This window comes from Papio anubis, chromosome 2 (assembly GCF_008728515.1).
Source record: "Papio anubis isolate 15944 chromosome 2, Panubis1.0, whole genome shotgun sequence".
NCBI classification, from domain to species: domain Eukaryota; kingdom Metazoa; phylum Chordata; class Mammalia; order Primates; family Cercopithecidae; genus Papio; species Papio anubis.
Window position 1 is genome coordinate 31,928,313 of NC_044977.1, and position 23,109 is coordinate 31,951,421.

At 34.9% G+C, this 23,109-nt stretch overlaps 1 protein-coding gene across 14 annotated transcripts in view; it reads right to left on the reverse strand.

Annotated features, from left to right (window-relative positions):
- The window catches only part of SLC9C1 (solute carrier family 9 member C1), a 136,740-nt gene that overhangs the window by 70,114 nt on the left and 43,517 nt on the right, over positions 1-23,109 (reverse strand). For all 14 annotated transcript variants that reach the window (XM_021934036.2, XM_021934035.2, XM_021934032.2 and 11 more), the window contains 4 exons: positions 16,752-16,833; positions 12,314-12,480; positions 9,785-9,910; positions 527-624 (listed from right to left, as the gene is read on the reverse strand). In XM_021934036.2, the coding sequence (XP_021789728.2) occupies positions 527-624; positions 9,785-9,910; positions 12,314-12,480; positions 16,752-16,833 (473 nt within the window). The remainder of the gene's footprint in view (positions 1-526; positions 625-9,784; positions 9,911-12,313; positions 12,481-16,751; positions 16,834-23,109) is intronic.

Consider the following 23,109-nt stretch of genomic DNA (forward strand, 5'->3'; position numbering starts at 1 on the left):
CAGGGGATGATCTGAAGGTACTCCCCAAAACACTAATTTTTAGGTACTCAAGCTTATTTTGGAGACCTATATCTAAAGAAATCACTATAAGATTACAAATGTGTGCTGAGTATTAAGAGAAGATGTTGAAGTAATACCTATGTATTGGGGAAGATGTGCCTGGAGGGATTAAGGAAGGCTTCACCCTTACTTAGTCTGGCATTCAAATTGTCTAAAAGGAAGAGTTCTTTACCCTAGCTTACCTTTTGGCAGCGGGAGGACAAAGAACCAAAGAAAGTTTCAGTCAGAAGGAACAGCTTGTTCAAAATCATAGAGGTATGAATGAATGCGGCAAATTTGGGAAACTGAAAATAGATAGTTTGGCCTGAGGGTGGGATACAGAGCAGGCAGCTCTTCTGTAATACTAGGGTATTAATGTTAATAGTAGAGGGAGCCAAGTTATCAGACAAAAACAAGAAAACTCACTTGGGTAATTTCCTAAATGCTGTGGCTTAGAATAGAAGCCATCTCTTGAGAACATACTTACTTTCCCTTCTTCTCACCAAAACTTCCTGCTGCACCTACCAACACCTGGACAGCACTCTGGGACAGAACCTCATTCCTGTATTGTCTCTGGTAGCTTGCCTAAAAGAAATATTAATTCAAGTCATTATATAGCATGAATAGCAATGACTACTTATTACAATCTTGATGGGAAAAAATGTGTGATAAAGAAGTAAAAACACTCAATCTAATATGTTTGTAAAAAGAATCTTTCTATGGAGTTCAGATTATAAGATTACTGGATAAGGGAGGTCTTGGCTTTGGGTGGAGCCACACTGGTTCTGAAGGAAACTAGAGGTCTTCTAGACATGGAATTAGGTTTTCAAAAAATAAATTGAACTTGTTGGCAAATGAGTTTGGGAACTGCTGCAAGCTATATCCACATCTCAGAAGTTAATAATGAATATTAAAGGCTCTGAGAAACCCTACAGTAAAAAAAAAAATCCTACTACACATCTTTATTTAATTGAATTTTCTCAAATATTTCCGCAACAAGGCTCTGCTGCCTCATCTGTGATAAGGATTAAAATTATTATAGCTTTGTAACTTATATAATTATTTTTAGAAAATTTTATAATTTATAAGGAATATTATAATAAGAGACTGCTACTGTTTGGCAGAATGCAGTCACTTCTTCATTCAATACATATGTAAAGAGCCTTCTGAGCTTCAGGGACTATGTCTGATGATGTGGAAACCAGTATCTGACACTGTTCCTGGCATCCATGTGCTGAACACTGTTGAGAATCACTGTGTAGACCAACTTCCTTAACTGAAATTTATTATATGACCAAAGATTTTTAGGTTCTGCAGCAGAGATTCTCTCTGCATGATCAGTTTTGAATATTAAACATTGCTTTGTTACTAGAAATGACATTTCTAGTAAAAAATGTCATTTATTAGAAAGAAACAGCAATGACATTTGAGGATGTGGGATTAAAAAACTTTTCCCATAATTACAGGAATTCAATAGAGTAGCACTCTTCTCCTTAAATATCATTAAAATATGTTTAAAACAATATTAAATCAAAATATTCTTAGTATCCTCAAGATAAGAATAGTAGTTTGTGAAAAAATGAGGAAGCTGAAGATTATATGGATCTCGTGAAAGCTTACCAATACAAATACCAAAGCAATTAGATACCAGAAGATGTTAATTGTTAAATTATCTTTCCCAATGGGAATGCAGAAACCAAATCAACAAATCAAGATAAGCATGAAAATATATCTAAAATTAAGAAGAACTCGGAAGATATTAAGTGAAATGAGGATCTAGAGAACAGAGCAGAGAAATCCAATCTACTTTGAAAAGTGGGATTTCTTGATTAAGACATAACAATAGCACAAAATCAATGATCGAAATATAATAGTAGAACCCAAACATTTGAGGCAATAAATCAAAAAGTTACATGGAGTGTACATTGCAGAAAACACAGAATATCACAAGTGAAAAAGAGGTTATTCAGTTACCATAAGTTTCCCCTTTTATAGATCGGGAGAATAAAAACTCAATAGATAAGTCCTTAGTCACATATCATATTAATAATAAAAACAAGACTCAAAATGAAGTCTCCTTCATTTATTTTGTGGGTTCTTGAACACCATATTTTCCTGAAATAAATTAAAATTGGGAAGTGACTAAAAGACATGGCCTCATAACATTTTTAAGTTACAAGGAAATAAAAATAACTCTACAGGTATCCAAACAAAAAAGAAAGCTGTATTTAATTTCATAAATATTAATTTATTAATTGCATAAAAATCATCCATTTGTCTTCATATAAATGTATCATTACTTGGATAAAACTCATATTTTTTTATCTGAAACATCTTTAAATATTTACTAATCAATTTTTTTTCTATAAAATTACACTAGAGACACTAGCCAAACCATTGAAAAATACAATTCAAAGATATTCTCAACTGGGAATATTATTGGAAATAATCAGTGAAAATTATAATATCAATATATTAAAGAATGAAATATGTAATAAAACATATCTATAAACGGCTTCTTGTTTATAAGAATAATAAGCATAATCGTTAAAACAAAACAAAGTATAAAAGTGAAAAGAAGGGAACTCCTTCCTTGCTGTAAATGACGAGTTGATGGGTGCTGACGAGTTGATGGGTGCAGCACATCAACATGGCACAAGTATACATATGTAACAAACCTGCATGTTATGCACATGTACCCTAGAACTTAAAGTATAATAATAAAAAAAAAAAAAAGAAGGGAACTACTCTAGGAGACTAAGGCAGGAGGATTCTTTGAGCTCAGAAATTTCAGACCAGTCTGAGCAACATGGAGAAAACTTTTTTCAAAAAATAGAAGAGGAGCACAAAGAGGTTTCAGCACATCGAACTAAATTCATGTTCCAGCCATGGGTACAAGGCCTAGTAAGCAATTTTTTTTTAAATGAACGTAGAGGTAGATTGAGAAAAGGGAAATGAAAACATGTGGCTACTCTAAACGTACATCTAAAAGTACATCTATAGTTAACATTTTAGTTAGAAAGTTAGAGAGTATTATTGACATTTATATCATTTGTAAGGCAAAATTAGATACTTTTTGAAGTTAGTTTATCAGACAGAAATAAACAAAGAATGATATATATCTCAATACAAAAGAAACAAAGAAAGGAAAGCAGGCAGGCAAAGGAAAAGAAAAAAAGAAAGAAAAAGAAAGGAAATTAAACAGCAAGAGAGGAGTGAAAGAAGAGAAGAATTGAGTTATCAAAATAGAAGAGCTATTAGATCCCATAATAAACCTGAAATACTCCAAAGATGTTCAGATTAATTAATTGAGTGAATATTAATTGAGCGCCTACTATGTACTACACATTGTGGGATTCACTGAAGATATTCAGATGAATAAATCACAATCTTTAGCCCAAAAAATATTACCTAGGTTTACTATATTTGCCTACAAGGAAAATTAACTATACTAAAAAGCAAAATTTCAAGGATAGCAGCATATGAGCTGAGCTGCTGGCTAACCAGCCCCTTGCTTCCCCAGAGTGAAGATCAGCCTGGAACACTGCCCTCAAGGGAGTAGTACCTGAGAAGAGATGCTGACTGACCAGTCCCTGCACTTCTCCCAGATCACAGATGATCCTGGTTCTCTACCCATGGTAGCATAGCCAGCTCCCTCATTCACAAGGGAGCAGACCCCACATAGGTATACCAGCCACACAAACTTCTGCAGCCTAAGCAACTGAGGCACTCACAGGCATCAATGACATTGACTGTAACTGAAGAAACTGTATTGAGGCTATGCTATTATATCCACCCAGTATAAAGCTAATGCACCCTACCCAACTGATACCTTGGGACATATCTGCAGGTGAGTCTTTCCCCATGAAAGCCACTATACAAAATTGAAAGAGGCAAGTGTTTCACGAGATCTAAAGACATCAATACAAGAACACAAAAAACATGAAAAAGCAAGAAAATATCTCACTGTTAAAGGAACACAATAGTTCACCAACAACTGGTCCCAAAGAAATGGAAATGCAGAAACTCCCTGAAAAGGAATTTACAATAATGATATTAAGCAAACTCAGCAGACACAATAAAATCAGAAAAGCAATTCATTATGTGAATGAGAAATTCAACAAAAAGATAGATATTATTAAAAAAAAAATAACCGAACAGAAACATTGGCGCTAATTCAACGAATGAAAAAAAAAAAACAATTGAGAGCTTTGATAACAAACTAGATCAAACAGAAAGAAAAAATCTGTAAACTCGAAGCCAGATATTTTCAAATAACCAAGCCAGACAAAAGAGAAAGAACAAAGAGAAAAAGAGAAAGATACATAGATAAGAAAGAAAGAAAAGAAAGAAGAGAGAAAGAGAAAGAAAAGAGAAGAAAGAAAGAAAGAAAGAAAGAAAGAAAGAAAGAAAGAAAGAAAGAAAGAAAGAAAGAAAGAAAGCGAGCGAGCGAGTCAAAGAACCCAAGAGAGCTCATGGGACCTATGGGACATCATTACACAAACACATGTTATCATTATGGGAATCTAAGAAGAAGAGATGGGAAAAGGCATAGAAAATATATTTAATAAAGTAATAACAGAAAACTTCCAAGTTTTTGAAAAGATATAGACATCTAGATCCAGGAAGGTCAAATATCCCCCAAAAGTTTTAACCTAAAAAATTATTCTCTGAGGCACATTATAGTTAAACTGTCAAAAGTCAAAGACAAAGAGAGAATTTTAAAAATAGAAAAAGTGTCAAGTCACATATGAAGGAATCTCCATTAGAATATCAGTATATTTCTCGGCAGAAACTTTATAGGCCAGAAGAGAATAAGATAATATGGTTGAAGTGATGAAAGACCAAAAAAAAAAAAAAAACTTTCAACCAAGAACACTATATCCAGAAAAGCCATCCTTCAGAAATCAAGTGTTTCCCTGACAAATAAAACCTGAGAGAATTCACCATCACTAGACTGGACTCACAAGAAATGTTAGAAGTCCAGTATCTGGAAGCAAAACAACAATAACTAAGATTTTAAAAACATGTAAAAGCCAATGATAGAGCAGATACACAAATCTTAAAGAAAAAGGAATCAAATCTTATTATTACAGAAAAACACCAAATTTCAAAGATAAACAAACAAAAACAAATACACACCAACTCCCCCCCAAAAAACCAACTAATAAAATCACAAGAATAAGTCTTCACCTTTTAATAATAACCCTGAATGTAAACTAATTAAAATTTCCATGTAAAAGATATAGACTGGCTGAATTGATTAAAAAATAAGACCCAACTACACACTGAAGTGACACCCAACTAAGTCACTTCACCTGTAATGACACCCACAGACTGAAAGTGAAGGGGTGAAAAAAGATATTTCTGGCAAACAGAACCCAACAATGATTAGGAGTAGTTATATAGCTATACTTACAACTGATAAAATAGACTTTAAGTAAAACACTGTAAGAGAGACAAAGAAGTTTACTATATAATGATAAAGGGATCAAATCAGCAAGAGGACATATAAATACCAAAAACCAGAGCACTCAGATACATAAGGCAAAAATTATTAGATCTGAAGGGAGAGAAAGACTCCAATACAATAATAGTTGGGTCTTTAAAATCCCACTCACAGCATTGGAAGGACTATCTAGACAGAAAATCAACAAAGAAACATTGGATTTAAACTGCACTATAGACAGAACATTTCATTCAAGAACAGCAGAATACATATTCTTCTCATCAGCACATAGATCATTCTCCAGAATAGAGCATATGGTAGGTCACAAAACAAGCCCCCCAAATTTTTAAAAAATTAAAATCATATCAAGTATCTTTTCTGACCACAATGGAATAAAACTGGAAATTGGTAACAAGAGGAACATTGGAAACTGTACAACCACATGGAAATTAATCATGTTCCTCAACCACTGATAGATCAAGGAAAAAAATTAAGAAGGTAATTCTTTATTTTGAAACAAAAATAGAAACACAACATACCAAAACCTATGTGATATAGCAAAAGCTGCACTAAGAGGGATATTTATAGTAATAAACTTCTACGTCAAAAAAATAGAGGGCCAGGTGTGGTGGCTCATGCCTGTAATCTCAGCACTTTGGGAGGCTGAGGTGTGCAGATCACTTGAGGTCAGGAGTTTGAGACTAGCCTGGCCAACATGGTGAAACCCTATCTACTAAAATTACAAAAGATAGCCAGATGTGGTGGCAAGCACCTGTAATCACAGCTACTCAGGAGGCTCAGGTAGAATTGCTTGAATCCAGGAGGTGGATGTTGCGGTGAGTCAAGATTGTACCACTGCAATCCAGCCTGGGTGACAGAGTAAGACTCCATCCTCCCTCCTCCCCACACACACACAAAGTTTCAAAAACAACTTAATTATGCACCCCAAGGAACTAAAAAAGCAAGAACAAACCAAACCCCAAATTAGGTCAAGGAAAGAAGTAATAAAAATCAGAAGTAAAATAAGTGAAATTGACACCAAAAATAATATAAAAGATCAGAAAAACAAAATGTTGTTTTTTAAATAAGAAAAAATTAACAAACCACTAGACTAAGCAAATAAGGAGAGAAGATACAAGTAAATTAAATCAGAAGTGAAAAACTAGACACAACAACTGAGACCACAGAAATTCAAAGGATCATTACAGACTATTATGAACAACTATACTCCAACAAATTGGAAAACCTAGAGGGAATGGATAAATTCCTGGACACATAAACCTACTGAAATTGAGCCAGGAAGACATAGGAAGTCCGAATAGACCAATGAAGACTTACAAGATTGCAGCAGTAATATAAAGTCTCCCAAGAAAAAAATATTTTTGAAAGGGAAGAATTCTTCCAAACTCATTTTTTGAGGCTAGCATTACCCTAATACCAAAAGCAAAGAACACAACAAAAAAGAAAACTATAGGCTAATATCCCTGATGAACACAGATGCAAAAATCCTCAACAAAATACTAGCAAACAAAATCTAACAGCACGTCAAAAATATTATACACTATGATCAAGTGGGATTTATCCCAGGAATGCAAGGATATTTAAACATACACAAATCAACACACATGAGACATCACATTAACAGAAAGAACAAAGCCATTTGATCATCTCAATAGACTCAAAAAACATTTGATAAAATTCAGTATTGTTTCATGATAAAAACTCCCAACAAAGTAGATATACAAGGAATGTACCTAAATACAATAAAACCATATATGACAGATCCACAGCCAACATCATGCTGAATGAGGATAAGTTAAAATCTTATATTTAGGAAAGCTAAAGACTCCACAAAACAACTCCTAGAACTGATAAACCAATTTAATGAAGCTGCAGGATACAATATTAACAAACAAAATTAGTAGCATTTCTACAGACTAACAGCTATGTGAAAAGAAATCAAAGCATACATCCCATTTATAATAGCTACCAAAAATACATGAGAATACATTTAACTATGAAAGTGAAAGACCTCTACAATGAAAACTACAAAAGATTGATGAAGGAATTGAAGAGAACACAAACAAAGGGAAAGACATTCCATGTTCATATATTGGAAAAACAAATCTTGTTAAAATGACCATACTCCCTAAGAATCCTACAGATTCAATGCAATCCCTAGCAAAATACCAGTGATAGAGAAAACCTTCCTAAAATTTGTATGGAACCTCAAAAGACCTCGAGTAGCCAAAGCAATTTTGAGTGCAAGGAACATAGCTGGAGACATTATAATACCTTACTTCAAAATATACTACAACCAACAAGCTATAGCAACCAACACAGTATGGTACTTGCATAAAAACAGGCACACAGACCAATAGAACATAATAGAAAACCCAGAAATGTATTTATATATATATATAAAAACCCGATTTATAGCCAACTGATTTTCAACAAAGTCATGAGGAACGTACACTGGGGAAAGAAGAGTCTCTTCAATAAATAGTGTTGGGATTAATAGTCACATGCAGATGAATGAAACTAAACCCTTGTCTCTCCTTTATATGAAAATAAACTCAAAATGAATTAAAGACTTAAAGGTAAGACTCATAACTATGAAATCACTAGAAGAAAACGGAGGAGAAACACTTCAGGTCATTGGACTGGGCAAGGATTCCATGGCTACAACCTCAAAAGCACAGGAAACAAAAGAAAAAATGGACACATGAGATTATATCAAACTAAAATATGACTGCACAGCAAAGGAAGCAATCAATGGAATAATGAGACAACCTGCAGAATGAAAAGAGATATTTGCAAAGTATTCTTCTACTAAGGCATTAATATCCAGAATAGGCAAAGAACTCAAACTATCCAACAGCAAAAACCAACCAACCAACCAACAAATAGCATGATTTAAAAATGAACAAAGGATCTGAAGAGACATTTCTCAAAGACACACAAATGGTCGACAAGTACATACAAAATTTAACATCGCTAGTCAATGGAAAATGAAAATCAAAACCATAATGACATATTATCTTTTCCCGGCTAGAATACAATGTTTATATATGGGGAATGTTTATGGCAGCACAATTCACAATAGCCAAAATAAGCAATCAACCTAAGTGCCCATCAATAGACGAATGCATACAGCAAGTGTCGTATATTTACACAACAGAATACTATTGAGCCATAAAAATGAATAAAATGCTTTCATTTGTGGCAACATGGATAAGACTAGAGGACATTATGTTAAGTGAAAGAAGTCAGGCACAGAAAAATAAATACTGCTTGTTCTCACTCATACATGGAAGCTATGAAAGTTGACCTCATAGAAGTAGAGTAGAATAGTGGCTCCAAGAGGCTGGGAAGGGTAGGGGGACAGGGGAGCTAGCAGGAGTAGGTTGGTTAACAGATACAAACTTGCAGTTAGATAGGAGGAATAAATTCTAGTGTTCTACAGCAGGGTGATTACAGTAAACCATAATCTATTGTATTTTTTCATATAGTTAGAAGACAAGATTTTGAACCTTCTCAACCTAAAGAAACAATAAAGGTTTGAAGTGATCTATATGCTTGTTACCCTTATTTGATCATGGCACATGTATACATGTATTGGAATATTACATTGTGCCTCACAAATATGTATAATTATATGTCAATTAAAACAACAGCAATAAAAATTACCCTCTTGACCCTAAATTTACATTTCATATTGGAATAAAATATTAGTTTGAAAAGGTAAAATTTCCAACAGTTTGTATGCTGCTGTGTTACAGAATTTCTCTAATTTTTAGCCAAGATTTGAATGAAAACATAATACCCTCTTCTGTCAGTTATTAGAGGATTTGGCTGCATCATTACATGAAAAACTGGCTTGGATCCAGAGATGGGCAATGTCACAGAACTCATTGCCTAACACATCTGAAGTTTAACCCCAGTTGCAATTTCTGCCATTGGGATCTGTGAAATTGCCATTTCTTCATAAATAAACCACTCTACTTAAGCTAATGTGAGTGAATTTCTTCTTTCTTTCTTTCTTTCTTTCTTTCTTTCTTTCTTTCTTTCTTTCTTTCTTTCTTTTTCTTTCTCTCTCTCTCTCTTTCTTTCTTTCTCTCTCTTTCTTTCATTTTATTTTTTTGCGATCAAGCAGACTCCTAAGACAATGTCAAACTTCCCTTTGCTTTTGTAAACAATCTATTAAGTGAGCATGATCAAGATGTCTTTATAAAGGAGGAATTTTCCAGTATAATTTTTAGCCAAAAATAATTTCAAAAGAGAATAACACAGTACCATTTGTGCCGACAAGAGACGCCTGTTGGCCAGCTCCATTGCTTCAATGTTAAGGATCTCATCTATTTCCTTGTTACAGTGTGGACATTTCACCTTCTGCTGTTCTGTTGTTTCTTCTTGGTTCAACTAAATAAAACATAAATAAAAGAACAAAAAACACATGAATATTAACACATTGTTTAGCATAATCCACAAGCAGTTTTTGTACCAGTTTGCTTTGAAAAATGGTAGCAAATCTACTCAACAGCAAAAGAACCCCAAATAAACAAATAGTATGATTTGAAAATGTGCAAAGGATCTGAACAGACATTTCTCAAAGACACACAATGGTCAACAAATACATTAAAAAATTTAACATCACTAGTCAATAGCGAAATGAAAATCAAAACCATCATGAGATATTATCTTTTCCCAGCTAGAATGCAATGCGAGTGAATTTCTTATAGAAATTAGACATATATTTCTTACAGAAATAAATATAGAAAAATGTTCAGATCCTCATCATTTGCTTAGATGTCTAATCATTTGCTCAGTTATAGAAGGTAAAATAATTGTCAGTTTTGTGGGGGGGAGTTATATCATATATTTTCTTTTACATGGCATTATTAACAGTTTAAAAAGCTATCACATATATGATCATGCTTTACACTAGCAGTTTTCAAAGTGTAGTTTCCCAGCAGCATCAGAATCACCTGGGAATTGCTAGAAATGTGCATTCTCAGATCCCAACTTAGAACTACTGAATCATAATTGGAGGAGTGGGCAGCCATCTGTGTTTCTAAAACCCCATTTGAAAATTTTGCTGCAGCTAAAACTTGACAACCACTGCTTTAAAATGATCACTTAATGTAAAATAGAAAGTGAACACACATAAAGGAAACGGGAGTATGAATAATTTACAGATGAGAAACTGAAGCTTAGAGAAAATTGATGATATGCTCAAAATTACAAAGCTATTAAGTGAGAAAGCTAGGCTATAAAGTCAGATTTTCTGATTCCAAGGTCAGCGTTCTATCTTTAATACTATAATATCCCTCATGTTTGCATTACAGAAGGGAGAATGTAGTCATTTGATCCTCTGCCTTCTGAAACAGATCAAGTACCAGAGTGGTGGCCCCAACACTGGCTTCTACTTTAGAATTAGCTGGGTGGTGGATTTAAAATATTCCTGGGGCCCTGCTCAGACCACCTGCATAAAAATCTTCAGAGAGCAAGTGAAAACGCTATCGTTATTTTGAATAAGCTTTCTAGATAATTCTGATGCAGACAAGTCAGCAAAAGTTCACAATCAGGTATTGGAAGCTACTAGAGAAATCCTTGGGTATGACACGGTACTTGTTCCATCCAGAAATCCTGGCAGTATTCCTGCAGGTACAATGGTTAGTTCTAAATTCCTATCTGGAGCTTTAAGCACTGTTTCAGTGGATAGGAAATGGATTTTTTCAGAATTCTACTTCATAGAGACTAATTATCTCACCTAAGCACTCCTAGAACTCGGCCCCTCATATTGTGTGATGCAAAAAAACAAAAACAAAAACATTGTAAAAACCATTGAAAATTGGACATGATGTAGGACATGGAAAAGTGCAGCAGCTCTGAGGACCCCAGGACAACTTTTACTATTTCCCTTGAGGGAAACCGTGACAGATTAGTGTGCTGAGTGTTCTTAAAAGAATAAGTCTGACTGCAGATATCTTAAAGCATATCTCAGAAGCAGAAAGTGACATCTCACACAGCTAAACTTATGGTATTGGCTTTGAATTCTATTTTATATTAAAAATATTGTTAACCATAAATTAAGGTCTAGCAAATGCTTAGATATACAATAGCCTAAATAAATAAACAAAGGCCCCTGACCCCTCCCAATTTGGTCAAAAACTAGCCATTTTCTAAGGTTCACTTTCATACACACACACACACACACACATATATATAATTTTTCTTTTTAAGAAAGGGTTTCTCTCTGCTGGCCAGGCTGGAGTGCAGTGGCACAACCATGGTTCACCATAGCCTCAACCTCCCAGGCTTGAGTGATCCTCCCACCTCAGTCTCCTGGGTAGCAGGGACTACAGGTGCACACCACCACCCAATTAATTTTTGTATATTTTATAGCGGCATGGTTTTGGCATGTTGCCAGGCTAGTCTCAAACTCCTTGGTTCAAGCAATCCACCTGCCTTGGCTTCCCAAAGTGCTAAGATTACTCCCTGTGCTGACCTATGATGTCTTTTAAAAGGATCTCCAATACACAGCTTCCTCTTTTGAATTTAAACATATGTATTTTAAACATAAACATAAAACATGTATTTTAAACATATGTATTCAAAGGGGTTATGACTTCTACTTTGCCCCACAGTTACCATGAAATTCCTTAATACCCCCCCCTTACTACTTGGTTAAATAGAGTTATCAACACGACTTCTCTGTCAATTACAAACGTTAAAAATTGTGAATTAATATTTATGATCTGATTTATACTTCAGTGTAATTAAATCTGCATTAAAACAATAAAAAAGATATTACTTGCTTACCATGTATGGGTTTTCAAGTATAATTGCTTTCTCAATCATGTTCCAATCAGCATTAGCAAGATCTTTGTCAAATTTAAGGACAGAGGCTACAGACTTGGTTAGCTCTTGAAAGTGTTGAAATGTGCAACAAACTGATTTATATTTTGTTGATGTGGCATCACGAAGACCTTTGATACAAACACACATTTGATACATAGTAGAAACACCACCATTTTGATATGGGTTAGAAAGCTTCCTTTTAACTTATTGTCACTAATCTTTAAGTAAAATTTCAACATAAATTGTTTAATAATGGGAATACTAAAGAGTTAAAAATTTTCTGCTTTCATATTTCTTCTCGCAAAAGGTGAGGCATGTAATAGTAACAGCTAATGTTTATTGAGTGCTTACTATATTCTGCAAAAGCATATTTCAGCACTTTGCATGCATTAAGTTTTTGGTTATCTGGCCACCTTTTGAGGTGAGTCCTTTTTCCCAGTTTGATATATGAGGAAACAGAGAAACAGAGGTATAATGGTTAGTTTCATGTGTCAACTTGACTGGGCCACAGGGTACCCATATATTCAGCTAAACATTCTGGGTGTGTCTGTGAGAGTGTTTTTGGATGAGGGTGACAGTTAAATTGGTAGACTGAATAAAGTACATTGCCTTTCCCAGTGTGGGTGTGGCTCATCCAATCTGTTGGAGGCCTCAATAAAACAGAAATCTGAACAAGAGAGAATTTGTTGTCTCTGCCTGATGGGCTTTGAGAAGGCACTTCAGTCTTCTCCTACCTTCAGACTTTAGCTGGAACTTGTACCATTGGTTCTTTCGGTTCTCAGGCCTTTGGAATGCATACTTTGGGACTTAGCTTCCATAATTGCATGAGCCAGTTAAGCACATATGATAAATTATCTGCATTATCTTTTAAGACTCCAATCTCTTAAACTATCTTTTTGTTCTAGAATACATCCAGTTTCTAGCTTCCTAAGAAATTTAGCACCTGTTGTGTATTCTGAAGATCATTATGTTAAGTGAAATAAGCCACACACAGAAAGACAAACATCACATATTCTCACTTATTTGTGGGATCTAAAAACAAAAACAACTTAACTCATGGACATGGAGGGTAGAATGATGGTTAACAGAGGCTGGGAAAGGTGGTGGGGAATGGGGGCAGGTGGGGATGGTTAATGGGCACAAAAATATAGAAAGAATAAATAAGACTTACTATTTGACAACACAATAAGGTGACTATAGTCAATAATACTTTTACATTTTAAGAATAATTTAAAGGGTTACATTTTAAATTTTAAGAATAATTTAAAGAGCAATTGAATTGTTTGTAATTCAAAGGATAAATGCCTGAGGGGATGGATATCCTATTCCCTGTGAAGTGCTTATTTCACATTACATGCCTGTACCAAAACATCTCAGGTACCCCACAAACATATACACCTAGTATGTACCCACAAACATTTTAAAAATAAAAAAGAAGAAAATCGGCAGGGCGCGGTGGCTCAGGCCTGTAATCCCAGCACTTTGGGAGGCCGAGGCGGGCGGATCACGAGGTCAGGAAATCGAGACCATCCTGGCTAACACGGTGAAACCCCGTCTCTACTAAAAATACAAAAAATTAGCCAGGCAAGGTGGCAGGCGCCTGTAGTCCCAGCTACTCGGGAGGCTGAGGCAGGAGAATGGCGTGAACCTGGGAGGCGGAGCTTGCAGTGAGCCAAGATCGCGCCACCACACTTCAGTCTGAGCGACAGAGATAGACTTTGTCTCAAAAAAAAAAAAAAAAAAAGAAGAAGAAGAAGGAGAAAATTGCCACAACAAAGAGAAATATCTAAGAATACGGCTAACCAAGGAGGTGTAAGACCTCTACAAGGAGATCTATAAAACACTGCAAAAGTAATCAGAGAAGACACAAATAAATGGAAAAACATTCCATGCTCATGGATTGAAAGAATCAGTATCATTAAAATGGCTACATTATCCAAAGCAAGGTACAGATTCAACACACTTTCTATTGAACTACTAATGTCATTTTTCACAGGATTAGAGAAAAACAGTTCTAAAATTTATTTGGAACCAAAAGAGAGCCCAAATAGCCAATACAATCCTAAGCAAACAGAACAAAGCCAGAAGCATCACACTACCTGACTTCAAACTATACTACTAGTCTACAGTAACCAAAACAGCATGGTGTTGGTACAAAACAAATACATAGCTCAATGGGACAGAATAGAGAACCCATAAGTAAAGCTGCATGCTTACAGCCATCTGATGTTTGACAAAGATGACAAAACAGACAATGGGGGATGGATTCCCTATTCAATAAATGGTGCTGCAATAACTGGCTAGCTGTGTGCAGAACAATGAAACTGGACCCCTACCTTTCACTATATACAAAAATTAACTCAAGATGGATTAAATATTTAAATGTAAGACCTCAAAGCCCTAGAAGAAAACCTAGGAAATAACTTTTTCCACATCAGTCTTGAGAAATAATTTTTGGCTAAGTCCCCAAAACAATTGTAACAAAACAAAAATTGACAAGTGAGTCCTAATTAAACTAGAGAGTTTCTGCAAAGCAAAATAAACTATTAATAGTGTATACAGACAACCTACAAAATGGGAGAATGTATTAGCAACCTATACATCTAACAAAGATCTTATATCCAGAATCTACAAGGAACTTAAAGCAACAGGCAAAAACCAATAATCCCATTTAAAAATTGGCAAAGGTTGTGTCCATCAACAGATGAATGGATAAAGAAAATATTATACATATACATAATGGCATACCATTAAGCTGTTAAAAAAAATGAGATCCTGTCATTTGCAACAGCATCAATGGAACTGGAGGTCATGTTAAGTGAAATAAGCCAGGCACAGAAAGAAAAACTTTTCATGTTCTCACTTATTTGTGGGAGCTAAAAATTAAAACAATTGAACTTACAGAGATAGAGAGTAGAATGATGGTTAACCAGAGCCTGTGAAGAGTACTGGGGAGCTAAGGGGAAATTTGGATGATTAATGTGTTCAAAAAATAGAAAAAATGAAAAACATCTGTCATTTGATAGCACGATAGGGTGACTATAGTCAAGAATAATTAATTGTGCATTTAAAAATAACAAAAAAGTATAACTGAATTGTTTGTAACACAAAGGATAAGCACTTGAGGTGATGGATACTCCATTTACCTTAATTGATTATTACACATTTTGTACTTGTATCACAATATCTCATGTACCCCATAAATATATACAACTACTATGTATCCACAAAAATTAAAACTAAAAAAAAATCTTAATGGGCAAAGAAGATGAATAGACACTTCTCAAAAGAAGGCATACAAGTAGCCAACAAACACCTGAAAAAAATGCTCATCATCACTAATCATCAAATAAACGTAAATCAAAATCACAATAAGATACCATCTCACACCAGTCAGAATGTTATTATTAAAAAGTCAAAAAAATAACAGATGCTAGCAAAGCTGTGGGGAAAAGGGAACACTTATATACTCCTGGTGAGAAAGGAGAATATAAATTAGTTCAGTCATTGTGGAAAGCAGTTTGGAGATTTCTCAAATAGCTATAAACAGAACTACCATTCAAGCTAGCCACCCCAAGATAGCCAAAGGAAAATAAATCATTCTACAAAAAAGACCCATTCACTTGTATGTTCATCACAGCACTATTCACAACAGCAAAGAGATGGAATCAACCTAAGTGTCCATCATTGGTGGAATGGATAAAGAAAATGTGGTACAGATACACCATTGAATACTACACAGCCATAAAAAAGAGCAAGATTATGCCCTTTGCCGCAACATGGATAAAGCCAGAGGCCACTATCCTAAGTGAATTAATGCAGGAGCAGAAAATCCAATACCTTTTGTGGGAACTAAACATTGAATACACATGAACATAGAGATGGGAATAGTGGACACCAGGGAGTACTAGAGTGGGGAAAGAGAAATGGGATGTGAGTTGAAAAGCTACCTTTTGGGTACTGTGGTCACTGCCTTGGTGATGAGATCTGTACCTCAAATCTCAGCATCACACAACATACCCATACCCATTTAACAAACCTGCATATGTAAAATAAAATTTGAAAAAAATTAGGCACCACTGACTCATATTTATATAATTTATATGTTTTTTTTTTTTTTTTGAGACAGGATCTTGCTGTCTTGCCCAGGGTGGAGTGCAGTGGTGTGATCTTGGCTCACTGCAGCACCAGCCTCCTGGGTTCCAGCAATCCTCCCCTATCAGCCTTCTGAATAGCTAGGACTATAGATGTACACCACCACACCGGGCTAATTTTCAAACTTTTTGTAGAGATGGGAGTCTCACTATGCTGCCTATGGATTCTTTCTTTATTATTATCACTTTTTGACCATATTTAGAATGTTTTTCTCTCCACAGGAATAGTAATTTTTAGGGCTTACCTAGTATAGTAACTGCTGTTGGCAAAACAAATCTATTGACAATGAGGGTTATTAGGCATACTAACACTCCATGAAATAATATCTAGAATTGAAGAAAATATAAAGTAAGTATTCATTACAATTTCATATGATATAGCCTATATTTAAAAATATAAATTAAGCTAGGTTGTACTGTGTTAATAGATGCTCATGGCAGGGGAGGAATTAATCTAAGACATGATGAAAGCACTCTGGGTATTCTCCATCTTCCTGCTCATAATTCATCCATGATTTATTACCAAACCAAAATTAAGACATGAGTTTTGACAAGTAAATCAACACTTATACAGATGTTGGGAAGGAATATTTATCTTTGACTTCCACTGTTGCACTTCCTGGTAGCTGAGAATACACTTATACTTATCGGTCCTTATCCACTATACACACCTGGCTGTGCATAGCCACATCGTTCTCTGTTCAACATTACCAGCATATCTGCATCAAAAACTTCTCCTCACCTGGGAAAGGAGAACAACTCAAGGCCCTTGATATGTGTTCTCCATCTCACACTTTGCCTCATTGGTACCCTTTCATTGTCAGGAAGAAGGAGCAATAAATGTCTTTGGTGCCACTTGATATTTTATCTTCTTGTATCCCAAGTCAGTCTTGATAGACAAGTGAACTAACACTTTTCAGTCTGAGGCTACACATTATTGGGGATTTATGGAATTCTAACTTCCAGAATTTATGTTTAACCCTAGCTACTCTTCTGTTCTATATCCACAGATGGAATTAGGGATAGAGCATGAAACCACACTAGAGGCTCCCAAAGTTGAACATTAGAATCATAAGAGAAACTTTAAAATATTGGTGCCCAGGAGATACCCAGTGAATATTCTGATCTAATTCTTCAAGAGTGCAGCCCAAGCATTGGTAATAAGGAAATCTGAGGTATAATGTACATACATTGAAATGTACTCAAGTACCATTTTGTCAATTTTGACAGTGTATATTTACTCCTGTAACTCTCAGTCAAGACGGAAAATATTCTCACATCCCCAACATTTCTCTAATGCTCCCTCCTAATCAGTCCTTCACCAATGAGAGGCAGCAAGTATTTTGATTTCTACTTCTGTAGATAAGAATTGCCAATTCCAAAATCTTCATATAAATTAAACAGCATATGACGTGTCTCATTGTGATTTTAATTTGCATTTCATTAGAGTAATAATGTTGAATATTTTTAACATGCATATTAGTACACATCTTTCTTTTTGAAGAAGTGTCTGTTAAAATATTTTGTACATTTTTTAAAAATTGGGTTACCATTATATTTTCTTCAAAAAATTTTAGAGTTTTTAATTTTATATTTAAGTCTATGGTCCATCTCAAATCACTTTTAGGTATGGTGTGAGGTAAAAATAGAGTTTTTCTTTTCTTTTTTTCTAAGTGAATACAGTAGTTCAGCATCATTTATTGAAAAAAATATTTTTTTCTCTCATTGAACTGTTTCAGAATCTGTCAAAAACCAATTCACCATATAAATGTGAGTCTTTTTTGAATTCTTTATTATACTCCATTCATCTATTTTTTCATTCTTATGCCAGGATCCTACTGATTTAACTACTGTATTTTTACAGTAAATCCTGATATCAGATAGTATAAGTCCTTAAATTTGGTTCTTCCTTTTCAATATTATTAGGGATATTCTCAGTCTTCTGTACTTCTATATGGAAATCAGATTTTGTGTATCTATTTCTAAAATCTTCTGGGATTGGAATTGCATCAAGTATAGTGACATCTTAATAATTCCAAGTCTTCAAATCCATGATTGGAACATATATTTTATGTAGGTTTTTTAAAATTTCTGTCAACAATGCCATGTTGTTTTCAGTGCCCAAGTCTTGCATATTTTGGAAAGAAACCTCTAAGTTGGCTTTCAAAGGTATCTATCTGTTGATACTTAGTCACTTTTTTTTTTTTTTTGTAAGTCGGGTGTTCATTTATTAAATACAAGTTTTGAACAAACTCTGCCAGGCAAGTTTGACAAGAAGCAACCTTCCTGAAATGTTTCAAAATATGGTCATGTTGATCATGTCTTATTTCAAGCAATCTTTTTGTTCTTCATTTTCTGTTTCTAGGTTTATTTCCTGGTGAGCAATTAGAGCATGTGCATTATTTCCTCACATGACATCAAGAGTGTAGCATCAGCCTCTGGCTTGTAAAGGCACCCAGTAGACTAATGCTCTGTGCAATTGCTGCTTAGCAACCAGCATCAAGTAAAGTAATGAAGCTTTTGTAGAGTGTGATACCAAATAGCAACTGGCACCTTCACCTGCACCACTAAAAAACCTTTAAAGTTTCCTTCAGTTTTCAGATATCCATTAAAAACTGTATTAAAAAACAAAACCCAGACTGCTTGATAAAACGTACTTAAACAATTTTCCAAGTTTAGTATTAGCCTCTCGGTAAGTTATGAGCAATACCAGAACTGAGTAAAGAGTCTTCATTTTCCTATCATACTCCAGTAAAGTCAATAAATAAAACTAGGTATGTTAGAAAGTCTGCCCTACTAGATTTAGAGCTGCTTCTAAGTTCCAGACAAAACACCTTTTTAAGCTCCCAAGTGTATATGCACACGGTGTTGTACCAAGATGATAACTTTTTAAAATCTAATTTTTTAGATGTTCTTAAATTACTTCACAGAAAGTAAAAAGGCACAGAGGACACTTGGTTTCCTCACCAGTAGTGGCCTTAAGCTACACACTTGCTTGTGCGAAGAGTTTAAAGATATTCAGCAGCATTAATGATGCCATAGCCATTCATAGAAAGTTTCAGGAAAAGAGCTTAAAAAAGAAAAAAAAAAAAAGAAGAAGAAGAAGAAAAGCTTGCCAGAAAAGGCTTACGATCTGAAGGTTAAATACGGAAGAATACATACAGAGACTAGAGGCCGCGTGGAGGTTCTTAACTAGGAAGCTGCTGGGAATAGCTGCTTTCTGAGGTTTCGTCCCCATTTTCCTCCAGTTTTTCTCCTGAAAAACTCTGGTCTTTTCCTCTCTTGTTTTTAAATTGAAAACATCCTGTTAGATTGGGTTTGGAGGATAAATGCAAATAGGCAGAAGCTTATTTTATACAGAGTTCATTCTCAGAGAGGAAAAGGAGAATAATAAATATTGAATGAAGCTAATTTTAGAAAATAAGCAAATCCTGTCAATGCATGCTTTAGAGGCCCAGGGAGCACACTGAATGAATCTTACATTCTGGCATTTGCAAAAGTGTCCTCAACTTCCTTTTTCATTTATAAGCACAGCAACAGGCAACATCTATTTTATATCTGGAGTGGGAAGCCCTCTTAGATTTGAGGCTTTTCCGCTGATACCATCAAAAAAACATCAAGGACTGCTTATAGCGACTTATGTTGAAACGTAAAACTACTATTTTATTTGATCTTTCAACCATAGTTAACAATGTGTTCCAAATGAAGCAGTGACACCCATTTCTCAATCCTATCACTTTTCCTGTCACTTATGACATCTCTGGGCTTAGAAAGATGGTGATATAAAGACAACCCATAGGGGAGTGTCCCTACCTAGCATATTAAGCTGCACAAGTGAGTAGTGAACTCAAACTCAACTTATGAAAGTGGCGTCCATCCACCTACTAACTACACCGGGCTACGTGTTTATTTAAAATGTCTTGTGGACAAGGTTGTGCTCAAATTTCTACTTTGTTAATTGAATACCTAACTCTGTGATAGAAGCAGCTCTTAGAAGTCAGGTCACAAGCCCAAATATTAACCATATACATTTTGTAATCTCAGAATTTTGTCAAGAATGAATATGTTAGCAAACATGGCCACATACTGCATACATCTCACTCTGGAAGAGAAAATGTAAAGTGGTACTCAGTTTACACTGAGTGTGTGTGTGTGTGTATTTCACACACTGAAATATACTGAAATATACTGTTGATATTAGATACCTAGTCATCTTAAATATGGACTAGACTTATTGACTCACTTCTAATAAATAGAATATGAAGAAGTAATGGGAAGTGACTTTGAAAATTAGGTTAAAGAAAGACCGTGGCTTCTGTCTTGAGGGTTTGCTCTCTGTAGCTCTCTTGCATAGTCATTCTGAGAGAAGCCAGCTACCATATTGTGAGCTGACCTATGAAGAGGTCCAAATGACAAGGAGGCTTCTGGCCAAGAGTCAACAAGAAACTAAAGCCCTTAGTTCACTGCCTGCAAACAACTGAATCTTGTCAACAAAACCACACAAGTCACCTTAGAAGCAGATTCTGTAGCCCCAGTTGAACCTTTTGATGGCTGCATCCCCAGTTTATGCTTAAATGCAAGTTTATGAGAGAAACAATCAGAGGCACCCACTTAATTTATACCCAGATTCCTGACTCACAGAAACTGAGATAATAAATGTTTCTTGTTTCAAGCCACTGAATTTTGGGACAATTTTTTACATAGCCATAGATAATGATAACTGATACATATGTATTTCATTATTTTGGTTACTATGTCATGTTTTTGATGCTATTGCTATGTTCTTTATTTCATTTTTCTGTTTGTTTGTTGCTAGTATATAAAAATATAATTTAGTTTTGTATACTGAACATGAATTTCATGATTTTGCTAAATTCACTTATTAATTCTACTGGTTATTTAGTATCTACCAATTTGTGTGCCTTTTTTCTCCCTAGTGCCTGAGGTAGGACATTTAGCATAATGTTCCATAAAAATGAAGAAAGCAGATGTATTTGCCCTTATTTGAAACTTAAGGGAAAGTATTCAGTATTCTACCATTAAGTGTCACTTACCTTTAAGTTTTTAAGTTTTTCTTTTTAAATAAATCCCTTCTATCAGATTAAAGTAGTTTTCTTCAAATTCTATTTCACAAAAAGTTTTCTATGTATAAAATCATATCTTCTGCACAGAGAGATAGTTTTACTTAATCTCTTCTTATTTAGATGCCTTTTATTTATTTTTCTTGCCTGATTGCTCTGGCTAGGACTCTCAGAACTGTGTTGAATAGGAATGGTGAAAATGGGCATCCTTGTTTTGTTCCAGCTCTCAAGGGGAATGCTTCCAGCTTTTGCTGATTTTGTATGATGTTGACTGTGGGCTTGTCACAGAGGGCTCTTCTTATTTTGAGGTATCTTCCTTCAATATCTAGTTTTTTAAGGGTTTTGAACATGAAAGAATGTTGGATTTTATCAAAGGCCTTTTTTGCACCTATTGAAGTAATCACATGGTTTTGGTTTTTAGTTCTGTTTATGTGATGAATCACATTTATTTATTTGTATGTATTGAATCTACCTGGCATCCAAAGAATTTTTCTGAGGATTTCGCATCTATATTCTTCAAGGATATTGGCCCGAAGTTTTTTTTCTGCTGTGTCTCTGCCAGGTTTTGGTATTAGGATGATGCTGGCCTCATAGTATAAATTAGAGAGGAGTCTATTCTCAATTTTTTGGAATAGTTTTAGTAGAAATGGTACCAGCTCTTTATCTATATAGTACAATTCAGCTATGAATTTGTTTGGGCTTTTTTGGTTGGTAGGTTATTAGTTGCAGAATCAAGTTTGGAACTCATTATTGGTCTGTTCAGTGTTTAAATTTATTCCTAGTTTAATCTCAGGAGTTTGTATGTTTCCAATAATTTATCTATTTCTTGTAGGTTTTCCAGTTTGTGTGCAGAGGTGTTCACAACAGTTTCTGAGGAATTCTTGTATTTCTGTGGGGTTGGTGGTAATGTCCTCTAAGCCATTTCTGATTGTGTTTATTTGGATAGTCTCTTTTACTCTTTATTAGTCTAGCTAGCAACCTATCAATCTTGTTTATTGTTTCAAATAAACAACTTCTGGCTTCATTGGTGTTTTCTATGGTTTTTCACAACTCACAAAAGAAGAAAGTAGACATACGGATGGCCAACACACATGTGAAACATGTGAAAATTGCTATCACCAGAGAAGTGCAAATCAAAACCACAATGAGATACCACCTCACGCCAGTCAGACTGGCTATTACTAAAAAGTCAAAAAATAACAGGTGCTGGCAAGTTTGTAGAGAAAAAGGAACACTTAAATACTGCTGGTGAAAATGTAAATTAGGGCAGCCATAGTGGAAAGCAGTTTGGTGACTTCTCAAAGAACTTAGAACTGCCATTTGACCCAGCAATCCCATCACTGGGTATATATCTAAGAGAATATAAATTGTTCTACCATAAAGACATGTGCATGTGTATGTTCATCATAGCACTATTCACAAGAGCACACACATGAAATCAAGCAAAATGCCCATCAATTGTAGACTAGATTTTAAAAATGCGGTACCTATACACCATGGAATACTCTGCAGTCATAAAAAG